This window comes from Vespa crabro, chromosome 4 (assembly GCF_910589235.1).
Source record: "Vespa crabro chromosome 4, iyVesCrab1.2, whole genome shotgun sequence".
Classification (NCBI taxonomy): Eukaryota; Metazoa; Arthropoda; class Insecta; order Hymenoptera; family Vespidae; genus Vespa; species Vespa crabro.
This window is the reverse complement of record NC_060958.1, coordinates 4,316,759-4,335,712: the sequence shown is the minus strand read 5'-3', so window position 1 is coordinate 4,335,712 and position 18,954 is coordinate 4,316,759. Positions and strand designations below refer to the sequence as shown.

The window sequence follows — 18,954 nt, the reverse complement described above, 5'->3', positions numbered from 1 at the left end:
AAAAGGGAAGTGAAAATTTAAGAGAGATAAATATTACATTTCCTGCACTTCTACCACGACGTATGAAATCTAACAATCTTCTAACGTCGAATTCCACCAAATTCTATATTATAATTTCTTTCTTTTTAATGGATTCCATTGACGTGAATCTCAAGAGGGAAAAATGTTTTAACCTAAATTCCAGAGTACGGCCTTCCTGATTAGGTAGACGAAGGGAAGAATAGATGATGGCCAAACTCTGGTCACAAAGGCTCTATTGTCAGATAGAGAGGGTACTGCCGTGGATAGGCAAACGTACGGTGTGCTCCTTCGGCAAAACGGAACAAGCGAGAAGTGTCTGTTATATCTTTTCAAAGGCATCGTCGGGCGTTCGCTCTTTCTCTCTCTCTCTCTTTCTTTCTCTGTACATCTGCACCCTTAAGAATATTGCATGTTCATATCTGAGCGGTTTCATCGCGATAAGGCGTTCAATACATATACACTGATGTATGTCTGTCTGTCTCTCTTTCTCTCTCCTTTCTTTCTCTTCTCTCTCTCTCTCTCTCTCTCTCTCTCTGCCTCTTTCTGTCTCTCCCCCCACTCTCTCTTCCTTTGTGAACGACGATAGTATGCGACCTGAGATTTTACAATGGCTGCTGCAAGAGTTGTGGCTGTCTACATAGACCGAGAGGGAAATTAAAGGACCACGACGAGAAAAAAGATGAAATCGAAAAAAGTCGACGACGAAAAAGAAAAGAAAGAGAGGGAGATAAAAAGAGAAAAAGAGAGAGAGAAAGAGAGAAACAGGACAATCTAAGAAGAATCCGAGAAAGATGGATGATTGTAATCTGCACCTAGATGAGAAAAGAAAAAAAGAAAAATTATTTTACAATAGATAGACACGTAACCCTAACCTACATTATATATTCAAGAAGAACGAACGAACAACTATAGTACTGACCATAAGCTGATTTTATCAATTGGACGTGCCACGCATTATGACTCAATAATACTACTCGGTTGGTGTTTTATGTCGTATGAATCGCGTGTCGCACGCGTCGAGCACTAATTCTTTAATTACATGCGTCCTATTCTATTACTTTTTAGTTTTTTTTTCATATTTTCGCGATTTCTTTATTTCTTTATTTTTTATATATATATTTTTTTTATTATACTTAACGTTCCCTTGAGAACGAATTTATGACTGACGTTTCTTCACGCGACAAATCAACTTGGATTCGCTTGCGAATCTCGAAAAATAAATAACCAATTTATCAATCTTCTTTCCTTATCGTTTTATATCAAATGTTCGATTTCTATCAAACTCGTTTTATATCAAACTCGATTTCTTTTAATGCAGAAAATATACGTATATTTTTTATATACTTTATATATATATATATATATATATATATATATATATATATATATATACATATATACACATATACATATACATATACATATACATATACATATACATATAGTATGTCTAATGTATTAATATATGTAACCTGTGTATTGACTTGTTTTTTACAAATTTACGAAACAATTGGGATAGCTCTATGTACATCCATGGATATACATTATAACTTTTGTAAATCTCACCACACACGGGAAATATCAAAAGGATCAAAAGGCTATTAGATTACATGTCGTAATGATAACGAAAGAACAAAGTCCATATGATGAAAGTAGCAAAGAGAAGCTTATCCATGTCAGATTCAAGCTCACTCAATGACAGAGCATTATATATCTGGACACACTTTAATAAAGGTCTCTGTTCGACAAATCCAATTTTGTACTTTGGTCGTCAGCATTGAGCTTAGATGACCTTAAAATTTATATCATTCGCTATTCCATCGCTCGTAATCGTAACTTTTCGTTCTGAACGATACGAAATATCTTCTAGAAAAAAACTTCAATGTGCTTGCTTTTTTCTGTCTATCTCTATCGCATATTCACAGATATATATATATATATATATATATATATATATATATATATTTTTTTTTTTTTTCTGGCATTTTAAAAAAGTCACTTTTGCGTCCATCGAAGCGAAGTTTTCAAAGTAGAGTAAGAAATTTAGAAGAAAAACAGGTGAGTTTTTGATATTCACGAATTTTTCTTTTCCGAAGCTTTTAATGCAGGAAAGGTATATTAGAAGAACACGAACTTTTTCGTTGGTTCTTGATAAGACTAAAATACGTATGATACGTTTCGCCTAAATCGCCGTTTTCAACGGATATAAAGCAGCAGCCATCTGTCTCTTTCTTTCTCTCTCTCTCTCTCTCTTTCTCTTTTGAATCCGCCCTTCTTAAGGAAAATTAGGATATTTCTGATCGCAGCTGCTTTTGAGCAGAATTCGTGCGTGCCTGCTCTAGTTAGCGTGATTATAACGAATTTACGTTACCAGTGAGAGAGCATTTGATCGTTTCTGCTTTTATTAGTGCACGTTTCGTACTTCGATTAAGTCTATGATTCATTCTATCTTCTCGGCGCGTGATGTTATCTCTATGTAGTTTTGAAGATAACTTCCAAGTTCTTTAAGCATTGCGTCAGAAATTGTGTGCAGCAGTTTATTGTTAACGAGTGATATTACATGTGTAATAATGTATCTATAATAATGTATATACATATATATATATATATATATATATATGAATATTTGTAAATAAAACATGAACTATAAATATAAAGACACGAATTATGTTCGTCGTGAGATTCTATGTATAATAGTAAAAGTTCGAAATAAATGAAAGGTAAAAATAAATATGTGTAAAGAGATAATTCTTTTTTATCTTAAAGCTTTCCCCTCCTGCCTCTCTCCTTTTATCCAACTCGTGACATTGATCTACTCTTACAAGCCTTCAGCCCGTTCCACCTCCTTGACCTCTTATGTACGAAGAATTATGATGCGAGACTCTAGGATCGTATTGCAATATCGCTGCCAGTTTTATTCGCTCGTTGTGTGGGAGGTAGCCGACACGAGAAAAAAGAGAGAGAAAGAGAGAGAGAGAAAGTCTACCAGAAACATTTTTATGCTTTTTCACGCCTTTTAAATATTCAAAGATATGATCAACGAACGCCTTCTTAACTCCTATCTACATTTATAAATAATTGGACTCGTCTATATTCTTTAGAAGAAAGAATTTCATTTCAAACAAAGTTAGACAAATACTCATATTTTCTTCTAGAAAAATATTTAAGAAGAAAATATCGTTCATCAGCGGGACAAAAAATATCCCATCTCATTATACCGTGTCTCGTATTGTCGCATAATTAATGACAAAAAATGATAAAAGATGGATCGATGAGAACGACGACAGTAGTCAAATATTCCGAAGAAAATTTATGCCTTCACATCGTACTCCAAATGGAACCCTTCCACGTGTTCTTATTTTTTCTTTTTTCTCTTTTTTTTCTCCTTTTTTTCCTTTTTCTTCTTGTTCTCCTCCTCCTATCTCTTTCACCGTCGACAGACATAAAGACGGAAAGTATTTTGCATAATCTCATATCGCTTTGTAAATTTATTCTGGAACATCACCGACTTGCACGCGGAGAGGTAGGAGGTCAAGAACTTTATGCAAACGAATTCAGCTGTCCGCGAGGCGGTACTCGTGATTTTTAATCGCGCATTAAATCCATATCTCAGGATCGAAACGTCGCCTGAAATTCAATTAATTTAACATCCAGTTCATTCATGGAGATGAACGAACGCTTTTGGGTCCTTTGTCTCTCTCTCTGTCTCTCTCTCTTTTTCTATCTTCCTATCTTTCTTTATCACTCATTTTTACTACAACGTCTTTTGGGAGTACACCAGTTAACGTTGAATTACCAAAAGTTTGTAGAAATAAAAAAAAAATAAGAGGAAAGAAAGAAGAAAAAAAATGAGAGAGGGAGAGAAAGAGAGAGAGAGAGAGAGAGAGAGAGAGAGAGAGGGAGACAAAGAGAGAGAGGAAATCTGGATAACATAAAATTTAGGTTAACTACTAGGGTTAGGACAACAAAGCAGAGGCTTTCTCGTCGAATCCCTGACCTATATCCTTTCCAAGCGTAGGTAACAGTTTCATGGCGTCTGCGATGTGAGCTTGGAAATCGAAATTATACTACGGTATGTTTTCCAAGTATATATTAACGTCAGTTTTATTTCTTCTTTCATTTTTTTTTATCCGGCATAAAATTTAAAATATCTAAAAATTACGAATTACGAGTTTTGTCGTTTGGTGTAATTCCTATACTTTTCATCCTGAGTTCTTCCGCTCTATTATCGTCGTCGTAATAACGCCGAGTAGACGTCACGTCTTCCCTTTCTCTGATAATTAGCTTCCGATAATTATTGGCGTTGTGGCCGATCACTAGCAGTACCTTCATCCGTTCAATGAAATTTTATGCGCCGTTCGTTTGTGCTGAATATGAACGAACGGTCATCATCTACGTCATTTTTTCGAAAATGCAATACTTACAAATGATATGTATCATGGAGATAGAGAAATGTATAATGCGTCAAAAAAATATTGCAATGCCTTTTGAAAGTTAATAACTTTTTCTAAATTGAACAAATATATATCAGGATGAATTAAAAGTTTCTAAATGATTTTTAAAAATCAAATTTTTTTTTGGATAGCTTTCTGACTAATTCTTGTTATATTGTAACTGTAAATTTAGAAATTTTTTTACAATTTAAAAAAAAATTAGTCTTAAAGGTCTCAGAAAAGAATAATCGATTTTTAAAATCATTTAGAGACTTTTGAACAACTCTATATATTCATTCTCTTTCAAAAGTCTCTTGATAAAGAATTTATTTCATTTGTATTTCTTATTGCTGATATAACAAAAAATAATTATTTTTTAAATCTTTCACTTACACTAATTTCTTTACATCTATTTTTAAATTCAATACGCTTTTCGTAGTCCAGAAAAATTAATTCAATTTTGAAACGAAATCCGAATATTTCTTTTTATTCGTTGTACCTACGTATTCACTGTATGTATTTTTCTCGTGGGACAAATTTGTATTTACACTCGTTAGATGAGAACAGTTCGACAAATGGCACTTTTAAGGCCCGATAGTTAAGTTCTACTCTAGTGAGAGCTTAATTCACGCTGGGCTGTACGAAATTGTATCCATTTTGAGTGCATCGTGCATCAAAGATTCGCTTATTCTTCAACGATTTTTACTCGAATTTCTTCGAACGTCGTGTCTACGATTCTTCTTTTTGTCAAATCCCAGATGGCTTTTATCGTTATTAGAAGGAAAAAAGAAAAGAAAAAAAAAGAGAGAAATAAAGTACCGCAAGTAGAAAACAAATTTCCACGTAGAAAAGCTTTAGACCAATCTCAAGAGATATGGTCGGACTCGCTTACGATTATAACGAGAAAATATATTATGCAATTATGGAGCTTTTTGCGGTAGTCCACTTTATGCATATGCAGTAAATGGTAGTATGCGAAGGTCGTGACCTGGTCAGCGAACAGGTGCGAAGCCACCTATCGATTTCCTTTAACTGAACGACCAACAACCGACAGGTTGAATTCGTTCGTTCGGTTTAACGTTCATTCAACTTCAATAACGATTCGATCTTTCACCTATTGAAATAAATCAAATGACGACGATCATGACGACGAGAATGTAGATATAACGTCATTTATTAAATTCATTGAAAAGATTTTTTGAGGAAAAAATCATCTCGTGTAACTTATTACTTCCATTTTTTTCCTTCTGAAAATACGTTTGCGCATAAGAAAAAGAAAAAGAAAAAAGAAAGTAAAAAAAAAGTTTAGTAAATTATTATTATTAGATACATCTTCCTACGAGTACTTTACTTTCGAACTTGGCTCGTTAACGAAGCAAAAAAGCAGGAATTTAAAAAGAACCAATCGAGTGTTGGAACTCATCCAAAAACTTTTTGCAAAATGAAAAAGGTCCTATCATTCGTTGATCGCGAGAACGCATTTTTCACTAACGAAATTAACTCCATATTTCTTTGCTTATCTTTTTCTTTTCTTTTTTCTTTTTTTTTTTTTTTATTTAAATCTTTTCAAATAAATTTGTCCTAATCAAATTTCTTCATAATACTGATATTATGGGATGAAACTAATCTCGTTTTCAATTAGAACGATCGTCCAATTATTATCCAACGCAATCCAGACGCAAAATATACAATCGATCGATCGATCGATTCGATTAATTCGATAAATCATTATTTCACTAAACTATACCTAATCTAATTATTCTAATAGACGCTTATTAATTCGTCTATTAGATACACTTCACCATATACGTATTTTAACAATCCCATTTGAAATTACGAATTCCGTGTTATTATTCCTACTCAGCACCATGAATATTATGCGGATAAGCAAGTAATTAAATTAGACATGTGTTCCTTTTCAATACGTCCCTAAACGTTTGCGAAAATCATGGTTTGGAATTTTATAGGTAACTAGAAAAAAGAGAAGAAAAAAAGAAGAAAAGTTAAAACCAAGTCATCGGTAATGGCGAAATAAATGAACTCGAAAAATGTTTATATAGAAAAGAAGGATTTTACGATAAAAAAAAATTCCGAGTTTTGCTCATTGTCAAGAAAAATGACGACGACTACGTAAAGATAGGTAAGACTTCATGAATAATATATGTCATTGCGAAGAAAATTTGCGCACAGAATAACGTCAATACGACAACGGGTCTTTATTTCCGGAGAAGATAAGTTTGCTATTGACCGAAGTATTAAGTATATCTTATATTAAGGGTATAAGAGCGCGATTAAAACTTTTCCAGTAATTCTACATTGAAAATAGATATAATACATAGATATCTCTTATGCGTGCATGCTCATTCTTTTTTTTTAAGAAAAAACAGAATTTCCTTCGATGTGTCTTTTTGTTCTTTTTCTTATCATTTTTTTTTGATTCCCAAACAATATGAAATCATGGTAAGTTCATTAATTTCAATCGAATCGGAGATGAAAATTAAATGACGATCGATAGATCACAGTAGGCATCGTTTTGTCAAACCAGTCTTGTCCATCGAGCGTATGTCGACATCCTCCATACATGTATGTGTATACATACGTACGCACGTACATATATAGATATATACGATAAACTAGTTAGTAGCACATCGACGCTCTACATCCAGGTGTGTCGCCGCGTCCGTCAGTCATTTTGTCGGTAAAATTTATCACGCACGCAAGACCGATGGCCGATATCTAACAACCAACCTAATGAGAGCGACAGTTAGACACATTTGGTAGAAGCACGCTTTCCGCTCGTTATTTGTTACTGATCGATGTCGATAACGTCATAAGATTTCATTGGCTAGATGATGGATATACATAATTTATAATATTTATGAGGACGCGAAATTCACGAAAAATGATATCGTTGAAAAATAATGAATAATAATTTTATCCTATGACGATTTCATAAGGTTAATATCTATTATGATAAATATAAATACGAAACGAATTTTCAGATCATCGAAAAATCTATAGGAACGAGGAACTAGGAGATTCGTTCGAGGCCGATGCTGAATAGTGCAGTTTCTGATGTCATATCCTTCGTACAGCTTCCATAAATGAGATTGGAAATTCATCGAACGAGAACAATCTAGGATATCCGGTCTATCAGGAGATTTTAATGAACCCAGAGGCGAGTTCAATTTGGACGGTAATCTTTAAACGAAAGTGACGATGACAAACGTTAATAATATAAATCGATCGATCGTTGGACTAGATTCCTTTTAATTCTCTGTCTCTCTCTTTCTCTTTCTTTCACTACCCGTAGTGTTTTATGCAAACCGATAAGTATCTACGGCATTTCTTCGCGTTAAGAAAAGCCGATAAGTATCAACGGTATGGTAAACTTACGATTCACGCTCCTTCGTTTATCGTAAAAGTCAATCTCCATTCAATTTCGTTAAGTCGACCCTACAATAACGAATCGCAAGGTTTTGTTTTTGAAAGGACGTTTCGATAACGTCACGTTAACGTTAATGGACCGATGTATTCCAACACGAAAATTCGTCATATAGAAAGTAATACGACGTATGCTTTGAGCTTTATGTTTTTCTTCACGGATAATATATTTAACGAAGTTTATACCTCGAAAGATATACGCGAGAGAAGGATGAAATAAAATCGACGAACTAAATAACTTGGAAATAACGCGAGGAAAGGATATAAAATTTCATTTCTACGTTTCTTCAAGCTTTCTTTCTTTCTCTCTCTCTTTCTCTCTTTTTTTCTTTCTCTCTCTCTCTCTTTCACTTTCTCTCTTTTTCTTTTTTTCTGTATCACGCTATGAAGAACACAATCTAGATAGAGAAAAAAATCTTGCTGGCCAGAAATACGTCATTACAGCATCTACGAGAGAAGCTAGCACTCCGTCTTAATTCCCCTACTTCGCTCAAAATTAAAGTTACTAGAGCCAGAGGCTTTTTCTTTTCCGTACGAAGAAATACGTCTCTACTCAAGAGACCAAGCAGAGTAATATATCTCGAATGCCTTAGGTGCCATTGAAATTCTCCAGCGAGCTAACTTGTCAATTTATGGAAAAAGGCCTTAACAAAAAATCTTTTCGCTGTTCTATGAATAACAATAATAATAACAATAATAAAAATATTAAGAATATTAAGAATATTAAGAATAATAACAATAATAGCAATAATAAGAATAATAACAATAACAACAATAATAATAATAATAATAATAATAATAATAATAATAATAATAATAATAATAATAATAATAATAATAATAATAATAACAATAATAATGATAATAATAACTATATGAAAACAAACATAAGCTTACATCAAATTATATAGAAAAAAATAATAAAATAATATTATTATTTTGACACTCAATGGTGAATTGACATTATCGAAACATTTTCTATCGCATTAAAAAAATTGTACGTAAATTTCTCAGATTAAATAACGAAAAAAAGTATATAGTTGTTGAACATATCATTCGTTCATTTTACTATTATCTATTTTAATTTGGTAGTAAAATCTAGAGATAATTTTGAAAAGAAAAATAATCTACATAACATAAATAATGATACATAATATTATAATAATGACAATGATATAATATCACAAGGTAAATAACAAGGAATACAATTATTGTACAGGTATTTAATTTTAATTAAGGTATACAATTATGTATTATCTCTCATCCTCTACGTCTTCTCACGTTGAAGTGGCTCGATGATGAAACACGAACTACCACCTAATCATTTCACTGATCGCTCGCGGGTATTGACATATCGAATGAAAAGTTGCCGTCATCATGGCGCAAAAACAAACGATTCGCTTCGTCGAACGTTCGAGGTCAAATGAGAATGAATTTAGCGTATTCTAAGAAATGGTGTATTTTTGTAAACAACTCGCTAGATAAAGTAAAAGAAATGATTTTAATCTTATTTCGTCGCGCAATCACGTTGGCCTTGTAGAAAGAAAGAAAAACCGAAAAATAAGAAATGTTGTAAGAAAGATAAAGAAACACACAGAGAGAGAAAGAGAGAGAGAGAGAGAGAGAGAGAGAGAGAGAGAGAGAAATAAAGAAAAAAAGAAGAAAGGAGACAAAATTCGTTAGAGAGAGAGAGAGAGAGAGAGAGAGATGAAGAATTTGGTGGTCGAATTAGAGCAAATCCTCTCGACCCCATCGTCTTTTCTTGTTCGTGAAAAGTAGCTAGAGAATAAAAACGAAGTGTTCGCGGTCGGGAGCGCCTAAGGGCGCTGAAATACAGAGTAGTGGCGGGGGCAAAAGTACATTCTCGACGCCCACGGCATGCTACGGCACCTCGAAGGGCACACCTCACACGTTCGTCGCTCAGATGCTCGCACCATTCTGACGACAAAGAAGAAAATCCATTGCGAAACTCGAAAACTCGTTTTTCGCTTATTCACTGTTCACCGACTTACTCTCTTCTATTTCCTTTCTTTTTTTACTTTTTTTTTCTCTTTTTCTTCATTTCCCATTTTTTTATTTCTTTGATTTCGAAATATCATTTCCCCTATTATATCCCTTCTGATATTTTGTATTACATTATTTTTTTCATTTAATTTACACTTATATCTAATATATCTTCTTTAATTTCATATATAAAATTACGTTTGATTGAATCTGTTACATCATCTTTTCAATAAATTAAATAGATACTATTCTAATTCATAAAAAAGAAAAAAGTCTTCTTTTTCTCAATCCATTCTTCCTCCCATCGTCCCTCGTCTTTTCCATTATTCCAACGACAAGGATGCTCGGATCAATATCATTTTCCTAAGTGGCTCGTTTCGTGGTACACGTTTCCCCGTAATACCTGAGAATATAAGCCAACTCCTTTCTCTTCAAGGCGAATTACGAGTGACACCATTTCGGACATATCATTTCCTTCCTTCCTTCCTTCCTTCCTTCCTTCCTTCTTTCCTTTTTTCCGTCCTCCTTACCTTCTTCCCTTCCTTTATTTCTTCCGAGTCTCTGGTGATTTATCGCATCAATGAGTTTCGATTGCTCGCCGATTCGATATGTTACTTTCGATTCGAGTAATGACTCGTATTGATGGATGACCTCTAAGCATCTTGTATTAGATATTCTTTCCTCTCTATATTCATATATATCGATCTATCGGCAACGTTCTACGTTATTTTATTTGATTTACGTAATGGAAGACACTTTTATATGATAAGATGTAATTCGTTTTCTCAAAGAATTTCTCTCGATCTTCGTCTTCATAGCAATCCTTATAAATTCGATCAATTAAATCGTGCCAGCCGTTCGCTCTCCAACCTCAATGCTCAATAATACCCGTAAAGTGCTTTTATAAATATATAGAATCTCCGCGCACGACTAGAGATACATTTAATGTTGCTTTCTTTTTTCTTTCTCCACGGATATTTTATACTCATCAATTGTATTTATATATTTTATATTTTTAATTGTAAATGAATTAGACTCTCAATAGTGTGAAAAGATTGAAAGAAAGAGAGAGAAGGAGAGTGAGAGAGTGTATGTATATCTAAGTATCATAGAAATAAAATTAATGTATTGATTATAGTCGTTTGAGACCTCATAATGACTGAATTTATTAATATTATTCCAACGTGAAATTTAATTATCGATCATTTCAATCGGATCGATTATGAAACGATAACGGAGCATATACAGACACATAAATGTACATATAGATGTCTATTATTTATTTTTGTTTATATATGCATTGTCATACGATCGATAACTAAACTTCATTTTCATTTAGATTTTCGAGGTCTCGCTTCGTGCTGAGTTTTGTTAAAACCTTGAAAAATCGTATCCCTCCGTTAGAAATTCGTTTCTTGAAAATTTACAAAAGCCGAAGATATTATAGCAAAGTTATTAAAGGTTTAGATGTCACCTGTCGTCGATGGAAAACATACTGATCTTAATAAAAAAAGAAATGTTCCGTATCGATTAGTATCGTTCACTTTTACTTTTGTTCTTAATCAATAACACACAGTACGTTGCACGGATTCGAAAAATCATTAACTACATTATTGATTTATCGAATTTACCAACTATCCGAAATCCATAAAATCATATATCGACACAGGAATTTGTATATCATTAATCGTATTAAAGTTGAACCAATTAAAATCCCGAGAGATAAAGAGAATTCGGTTCGTTGATTTCGCTACCACCAATACTAAATATTCTTTAATATTGTCTAGTAAATACAGTTTTGTCTTTATCACACTTTCCTAACGGATGCACTTAACCTTGGATTTTTTTCTTCATTCGTACGGTCTTAACTAGATTTTTTTCTATTATCCTCGAGATTTATGGGTGACCGTACTAGACGTCTAAAGTACGATGGATATTTTGTATCTCACTCTCTCTCTCTCTCTCTCTCTGTCTTTCTGTTTCTCTCTCTTTCTCTCTTATTCTCATTCTTTCAAAATCGGTCCATCTCTGTCCGTTTACGTCGTAGCATTCCCCCTGTCGATCGAAGGGAAACTTTTCACTACACACGGCAATATCGCTGAATCACTTTCTGTAAGATAAACAACAACGTCAAGAAAAACAACAAGGGAAAAGAGAAGACAGGAGAAGAGTGGAAAGAGTTAGATAGAGTAACTCGAACGTAGAGAAAGGAGGCATAGTTGAAATTTCAATGAAAAACTTACACTAACCCACATAGCTAACCTCGTTTGTATAGGTAACTAACTTCTAGACTACGTTCGTGGAATTTTCAAAAATTTAGGTAAAACTAGGATGTTGAAACGTGTTTCGAACGAACACCAGCAAAAATGCTACATAAAATGGATACCACAACCGGGATTTCGCTTTTCCACGTTCTGCGGAGGGTTGGAGTAGTTGCACGAGCGGGACGTACGTCAAAAGTAATTAAACTACAATCGTGTCTAATGGCGAGCCAGATAACCGCTTACTCCGCGAATGGTAGCGTCCGTTCGTTTTCAAGCGTGAATCGTACGAGGTTGTGGAACGACTGTTGAGATTGTAGCTCGATCGAATCGTTAATTTAACGCGATAGTAGCTTAAACATAGAGACGTCAGAAAGTTCCGGATTGGATTTTAGGAATTGATCTTCTATCGTCATTGATATTTTATTGTCAAATACAATATTTAGGTATTTGATGTCAGATATAATAAAAAAAAAAGAAAACAAAAATTGCGGAATTAAATATTAAAATAAATTCGAACGTTAAATCGTTCTGTATCGACGGAATTTAACAATTACTTCTTTTTCATAATATTTTTTCCTTTTTTTCTTTTTTCTTTTTTCTCCTTTTAACAACCGTTATCGATCACGGTTTAGGAAGGATAACCAGAAGAGAATTTCGGGGCAACATAATTTATCGGCTTCCTACATCCTCATGGAATTCTACGAAGCCGAGAGGGATCATACACGAGTAAGATAAACGTTATATCCGTTGGCTGAAATATCGACCGCGAATTCGACCAATTTCAAAGTCTCGTATCTTATCCGTTGCATGAGTTTCTCCAGCTTCAACGCATTTAAAGACGAATAAGTAAGTAAGTAAGTACGTAGTTTTCTTATAAGGATAGTAGCAATTAAATCAACCATTTGTCTCCGTTATCCATCCTTGTCACAGGGGCTAACCTCATTACATGGAAAGCTTCGTATAGTTAAAGCGTTCATTTTACCTCGACCCGATCTATGCATGTATACACCTATGTTGTTTATCTATGCTCAACGATCCTCCACCTCTCCTCCTCCTCCTCCTCCTCCTCCTCCTCCTCCTCCTCCCCCTCCTTCTCATCCTTCCTCCACTTTATACGTAAACATTGTGTGGTCGCACAACACGAAGCAATTAAGAATTGACATACCATAAAGTAAATTTTATATAAGCTTTTCTTACGATTTTAAATCATTTCTTAGTGAGAGTTAACAAGTTCAAAATGCGTTTCTTGTTTACTTATTCGACAAACGAAATAAAACAAAATGAAGAGAAGAAATAAGCGGTAATTAAATAACTTCGAGAGTGCCCTATCACAATTTGCTTCTTCTTCGGAGGTGAATTGTGGGGACGTCATAAACGACTCTTGGCTTACGCTTCGGTATTGCTAAATATTTAACGAGACATTGTAAAGACGAGATATGCTGTATTGCTAAAACTAGCTGCGTTCGCAACGACGATAGCTAGAATGTTTATAGCCGAGAGAAATGAAGAAAGATAGATAAAGCTTTATAAGCATAGTGTTGCAAGCGCGAAAAAAAAGCCACGAGACCGATCGATTTGCGAAGGAAAAATCGATAACGTGTAGCTAGTAGGTTAGTAGATACTTAGCAACTCTTGGACGTGTTTCAAAGGAACATTGGAATAATAAAACTGACTAGAAGAAAAAGGAGAAGAAAAGAAAAGAAAAGAAAGAGAGAGAGAGAGAGAGAAAGAGAAAGCGAGAAGATTTTTTGTCGTGTGATTCCCAAAAGGTCCAGTCCAATTAAAACTTTTCACAGCTATTTCTTTGTCGAGAGATCGACAATTTAAATCGTAAAAAAGAAGAAAATCAACTGCTCTGTTTTTGAAGCACGAACGATTTATCGAGAAGTCTACTTTAACGAGAAGGAAAGAAAAAGAAAGAGAGAGACAGAAAGAAAGAAAGACAGAAAAAAGAGAAGATCCTTCTCGCTTCTTACGTTCTAACGCTGATATATGTACGACGAACAAGCCATTCTCACTTTCCATAGGCCATTTGCATTTTACCCTATCCAACTTTAACTCTTCTTTCTCCTGTTCTCCCTCCTCCTCATAACCCACACTTTTCAACTCTCGTTAATCCGTTTTCTACAAATTCGCGCTTTAATAGCACCATTTGCTATGGTGGATGACAAACGAGCCGGTGGAAGAAAAACAACTCACTATTCGCGATGCGAATCCCACGGGATTCATCGGCCCTGACATTTAAACAGGCGTCCTACTCCTATTTTTTGATTGGTCTAATACGCCTACACCCGTCTGAACGAGAAACGACAACACCTGAAGATAATCGTGAAAATTACTAACCCAAGCCCCGACCTGAACTTTCGAAATCGAATATAAAAGAAAGTAAAGCTGGTCTTCTTTGATCGCTTTGAAACACGCGATTGTTCGGGAAAATTCGATGAATAGTTCTTTTTCGTCCTTATTTTTTCTCTCTTTCTCGTTACAAGTAATTCGAGTAAGTTATAAACAAACACAGTACGAAATGCAAGAAGTTGAACGTCAGTTTTACTCATACAAGTAGAGATCGATAGTACTTGAAATCGATAAATCTTAGTTCTCCGTATCTGTCGATCAATCGTTAACACATCGAAGATTTTTATTCGTTCATTCTTATAATTTTTCTTGGAAGAAGAGTTTTAATGTTTTATCATAAATACTGATTATAAGGAAAAAACATTGACTCAAACTCTTTATCAAAATCTCTTTTTCAATGTTTTCAATCTAAAAAGAATCATCAAACTTATCTATATTAATAAATATACTATAATATAATAATATCTCGATTATATGAATAACTTAAGAGACAATTTAAGAGAAGATATATGTTTATATATGTGTATATATATATATATATATATATATATATATATATATATACATCGTTTTTCGTTTATCGTTTATCGTTTATCGTTTTTCACATATATATATATATATTTTATATATTTTTTATATTTTTACATATATATATATATATATATATATATATATATATATAAAAGATAAAATTGTTATTAAAGAGTCGATTAAACGAGAACATTTAGAATGGAATTATTCTCCCTTCAAATACTTTATAATAAATCATGAGTTCGTTTTATGTATCCGTATAATCGTGATTGCAAGCGATATTGGTAAAAGCATTACCTGAGATCGTTAGCTCTGTGCATTCTCATACCACGCGGCGGATGTCGAGGGGGTGGCGTGCACCTGCAGTCACAATGCATGACGCAAAGGGCGACGCTAGTTGCAAGAGTTACAACCAAGGGTGCCGCGAAGAGATGAATGATCGTAGCTACATGCGCCTCCCTATTATAAGATGCCATCACGATGCTGCCGTTAACACGACTGTAGTAACACGGAAACTTTGCACCCTCGTAACCCATGTCACGAGTAAAATTCTCACAATCTACGACCGGTGGATAACCGCAGCCCTTGATGTTAACAAGAAGTACCGCCTCGATGTCGCCACTCGTTGGTGCTGTCGTGAGGGAAAAACAAACAATACATCGGATTTAATTTGTTAATCTGATATTAGGTAACAAAATAGTTCGTACAATCTTTTTTCTTTTTTCTTTCTCTTTTTTTTTAAATTCTTTATCACATTCTGTATCTCACGTGGTTACGCGACCTATCTACGCGTGCGCGTCAATCGTTGAAAAGCGTACTAACATTAAAAAGCATACTAACTTGTTGAATTACTTAACAAAAAGAAAAAAAGAAAAAAGAAAAAGTAAAGATTACTATTAAAAAGAAACGGTGAATCTTACCAGGAGTAGCAGCGGTGGTCGTAGTTGTGGTAGTAGTAGTCGTAGTAGTGCCACTAGTTGTTCCCGTATCGTTTTTCATACTATCGTTGTTCCAAGGTGAATATGTGACGTATATATGTGTACACCTGTAAACGTCACTGGTACATCCCTCCCGGCAAGAACTCCAGGTGCAATTGAAAAGACCCCAAAGTTCCTCTCGTCTGGAGGTCGTGCAGATAACCGGTTCCGGTGAGAAATCGGCGGCTAATGTACTGATCGCTGGATCAACGTAAAGCGGTACCAGGAAGAGGAGGGCGGCGCCGCCTGAGGTCGCGACGAAGGCCAACGCCGAGGTCGCGTAAAAGTTTAGCCGCTGACGGCAGGTACGCCGTGGCGGTCGGCGCCTCGCAGCGCCAAATCCTAACTCCAACAGTTTGCGACGACGTAATTCTCGTTCCTTCGACTCACGTGCCTCGTTTTTCTTCTTATATCGTTCTTGACGATGATGATGATGATGGTGATGATAGTGGTGGTGATGGCGATCGCTACCACTTTCTCCTCCACCTCCACCTCCGTCTCCAATATCGCCTCCTACGCTCGAGCTTCCGAGGCTCTGCTGTCCGTAATAACGACGATGATGATGATGATAATCGTTCTGGCACTGGCACTGACAATGACAGTGACAGTGCCCGCAGCTCGCCTCCAACAGAAGATCCGAGCTGCTTCCACGCATCACCCACCTGCGGCTCTCAAAGAGGCGCCAACCCGATCCTCGTTTTCCTCGTTCCTTCGAATCTCCTCGTTGTCTTCTTGGCAGACACCGAACGACTCTCTGATAATCGCCACGACTCGGTGCCGCGATTCCCTCCTCTAGGATTCCTTCCGCTAGGACTCATCGAGCGTCCTCACTTACTGGATCACCGCGACCGATCCTTCTTTCTTCTTCTTCTTCTTCTTCTTCTTCTTCTTCTTCTTCTTCTTCTTATTTCTTTTCTTCTTCTTTCTCACTCCAATACTTTCAAGTTTTTTCGACCAATTTTTCGTCGATAAACCGATTGATATTTCCTCTCCCTCTTATCTCACTTCTTTTCTTTTCCTTTCGAAACAATTTTTAAAAACAATTCTATCGATCATAATCACTTATAGATTACGAGACCTTCGTTGAAACAATAGGAACGATGAAGCATCGCGAAATGGATCAATCTCCTGGATCATTCCTCGTGTAAATTCTCTTAAAATCGTTATCTCTGATCTTTAGATTGTATCGCAGGCGCGCTCAACGACAACAGATTCGATATTTTCAATGCCGTGATGGTATGTTCAGCCGTAACGGTATGTTTAGCCGCGCGGGGCTTTACAAACCGAATCCGTGAATCGTTGCTAAGCCGATCGCGAATCTGGCACCTCATTGGATTCTCCTCTTTTAATTAGCGGAATGTACATAGCTCACTGGACTCAATTCCCGAGCAGGTGAAATTCAGAAATTCGACGATAATTCCTTTCTTCGAAGTTTTATTACATTCTCTTACTTTTTATTTCATTTTTTTTCCTTTTTCCTTTTTTGTTTTTTTTCCTTTTTCGTTAGATTATATATCGTTGTCTCTCGTAAAGATAGGCCTTCGAAGGGAAAAAGTAAACTTCTCCACGGTAACTCACTGAAATCTTCATTAATGATACAAAGAGTGGGTCAGAGTCGTTGTCTTCTTCTTAGACCAAAGATAAAACTCAACTCAGCTAGTCGTCGTTTCCTTTAACCTCTCATGATATCGTTCTAAATTAATTACGATATTCTCTCGTAAAGGTAGAAGATATCTCGTCGTACTCCTTGATATTATTATTTTGTGAATGTCCTTTCGGTGATACTTCCTACTTGTTTATACATGGAAATAACGAGTAATCTATGTAACACATTACCATATCCTTTACTCTTTCTCCCTTTGATATCTGATTCTATCAGTACAATCTCTTTTTAATTTTTCTCCAGATCTTATTCACTTACGAATATCCTTCGGTATGTAGTTCTTTTCTTCGAACGACTCTAGTTGCTCCTTGACATTTTCCAAGATGTCCCGCCTTTTCTATCGTTCTCCTTTTCTCAGAAATTTTTCTTTGTCGACGAGAAAGAAATATAGAGAGATAGATAGATAAATAGATACATAGATAGATAGATAGATAGATAGATAGATAGATAGAAAGAGAGAAAAGAAAGAGAGAGAGAGAAAGAAAAGGAAGGGAGAGAGAGAGAGAGAAAGAGATAGAGATGTAGATAGATAGAGAGATAGACGGAGAAAGAGAGAGAGAGAAAGAGTTAAAGAGTTAGACTGAGAATATTGAATCACGCGTTACAACGACGTTATCCTACGATCGATCCTTGCACGAACCACCTGTACTGATGTATACACGAGAGCTTTCTCCTCTCCTCAGGCGCGCGCTTTGTTATATTCTTCTTATATAAAAGAGAGGGAGAAAGAGAAAGAGAGAAATAGATAGAGATGGATAGAGATAGATAGAGGTAGATAGAGAAAGAAAGGAGCATAAAAACAGTGAGAATTCTTGGATATTGACAACGGTAACGATGATAATGACGATGATGATAAAAAGAAGGAGGAGGAACAAGAAGAGATAGAGACGATAAGCCTCTTTTGCTCTTACGAAAAGGAGCCGTACTTGTCTGATCTTGTGTGTCCCGGCACCATCCGCCTCGCGGACCGCGAGTTAAAACGCGACTAGTCGTCCAACGTCGTACAAAAGTCCTCGATGGGACAGGCTTTCGTCCGAAACGACAGGGCGGGGTTCCATATGCGCATGAGCGAGTGCTACACTCCACCACCCTTATCCTCCTCTCTACATAACATAACTCCATCGCGCACTACGGTGCATCCTCCTTGTTTATGCTCTCTCGGCGAGTCCTTCCTCTTTCACCTCCCACCTTTCTGCTTTTCTCTCTTTCTCTCTCTCTCTCTCTTTCCCTCTCCCTCTGTTTCTTTCTTTGTCTTCCTTACT

The 18,954-nt window shown here is 35.5% G+C and overlaps 1 protein-coding gene across 2 annotated transcripts in view; it reads right to left on the bottom strand.

The window, feature by feature from the left end:
• The window catches only part of LOC124423497, a 25,405-nt gene extending 6,577 nt beyond the window's left edge, over positions 1–18,828 (bottom strand). Inside the window, exons 1-3 of one of the 2 annotated variants that reach the window (XM_046961263.1) lie at positions 18,619–18,828; positions 15,973–18,058; positions 15,350–15,683 (exon numbers count right to left, since the gene is read on the bottom strand). In XM_046961263.1, coding sequence (XP_046817219.1) covers positions 15,350–15,683; positions 15,973–16,684 — 1,046 coding nt within the window. In that variant the 5' untranslated portion in view covers positions 16,685–18,058; positions 18,619–18,828. Of the gene's footprint in view, positions 1–15,349; positions 15,684–15,972 lie in introns of both variants that reach the window. The other variant, XM_046961262.1, reaches the window with a different exon arrangement.
• Between the last annotated feature and the right edge of the window lie 126 nt (positions 18,829–18,954).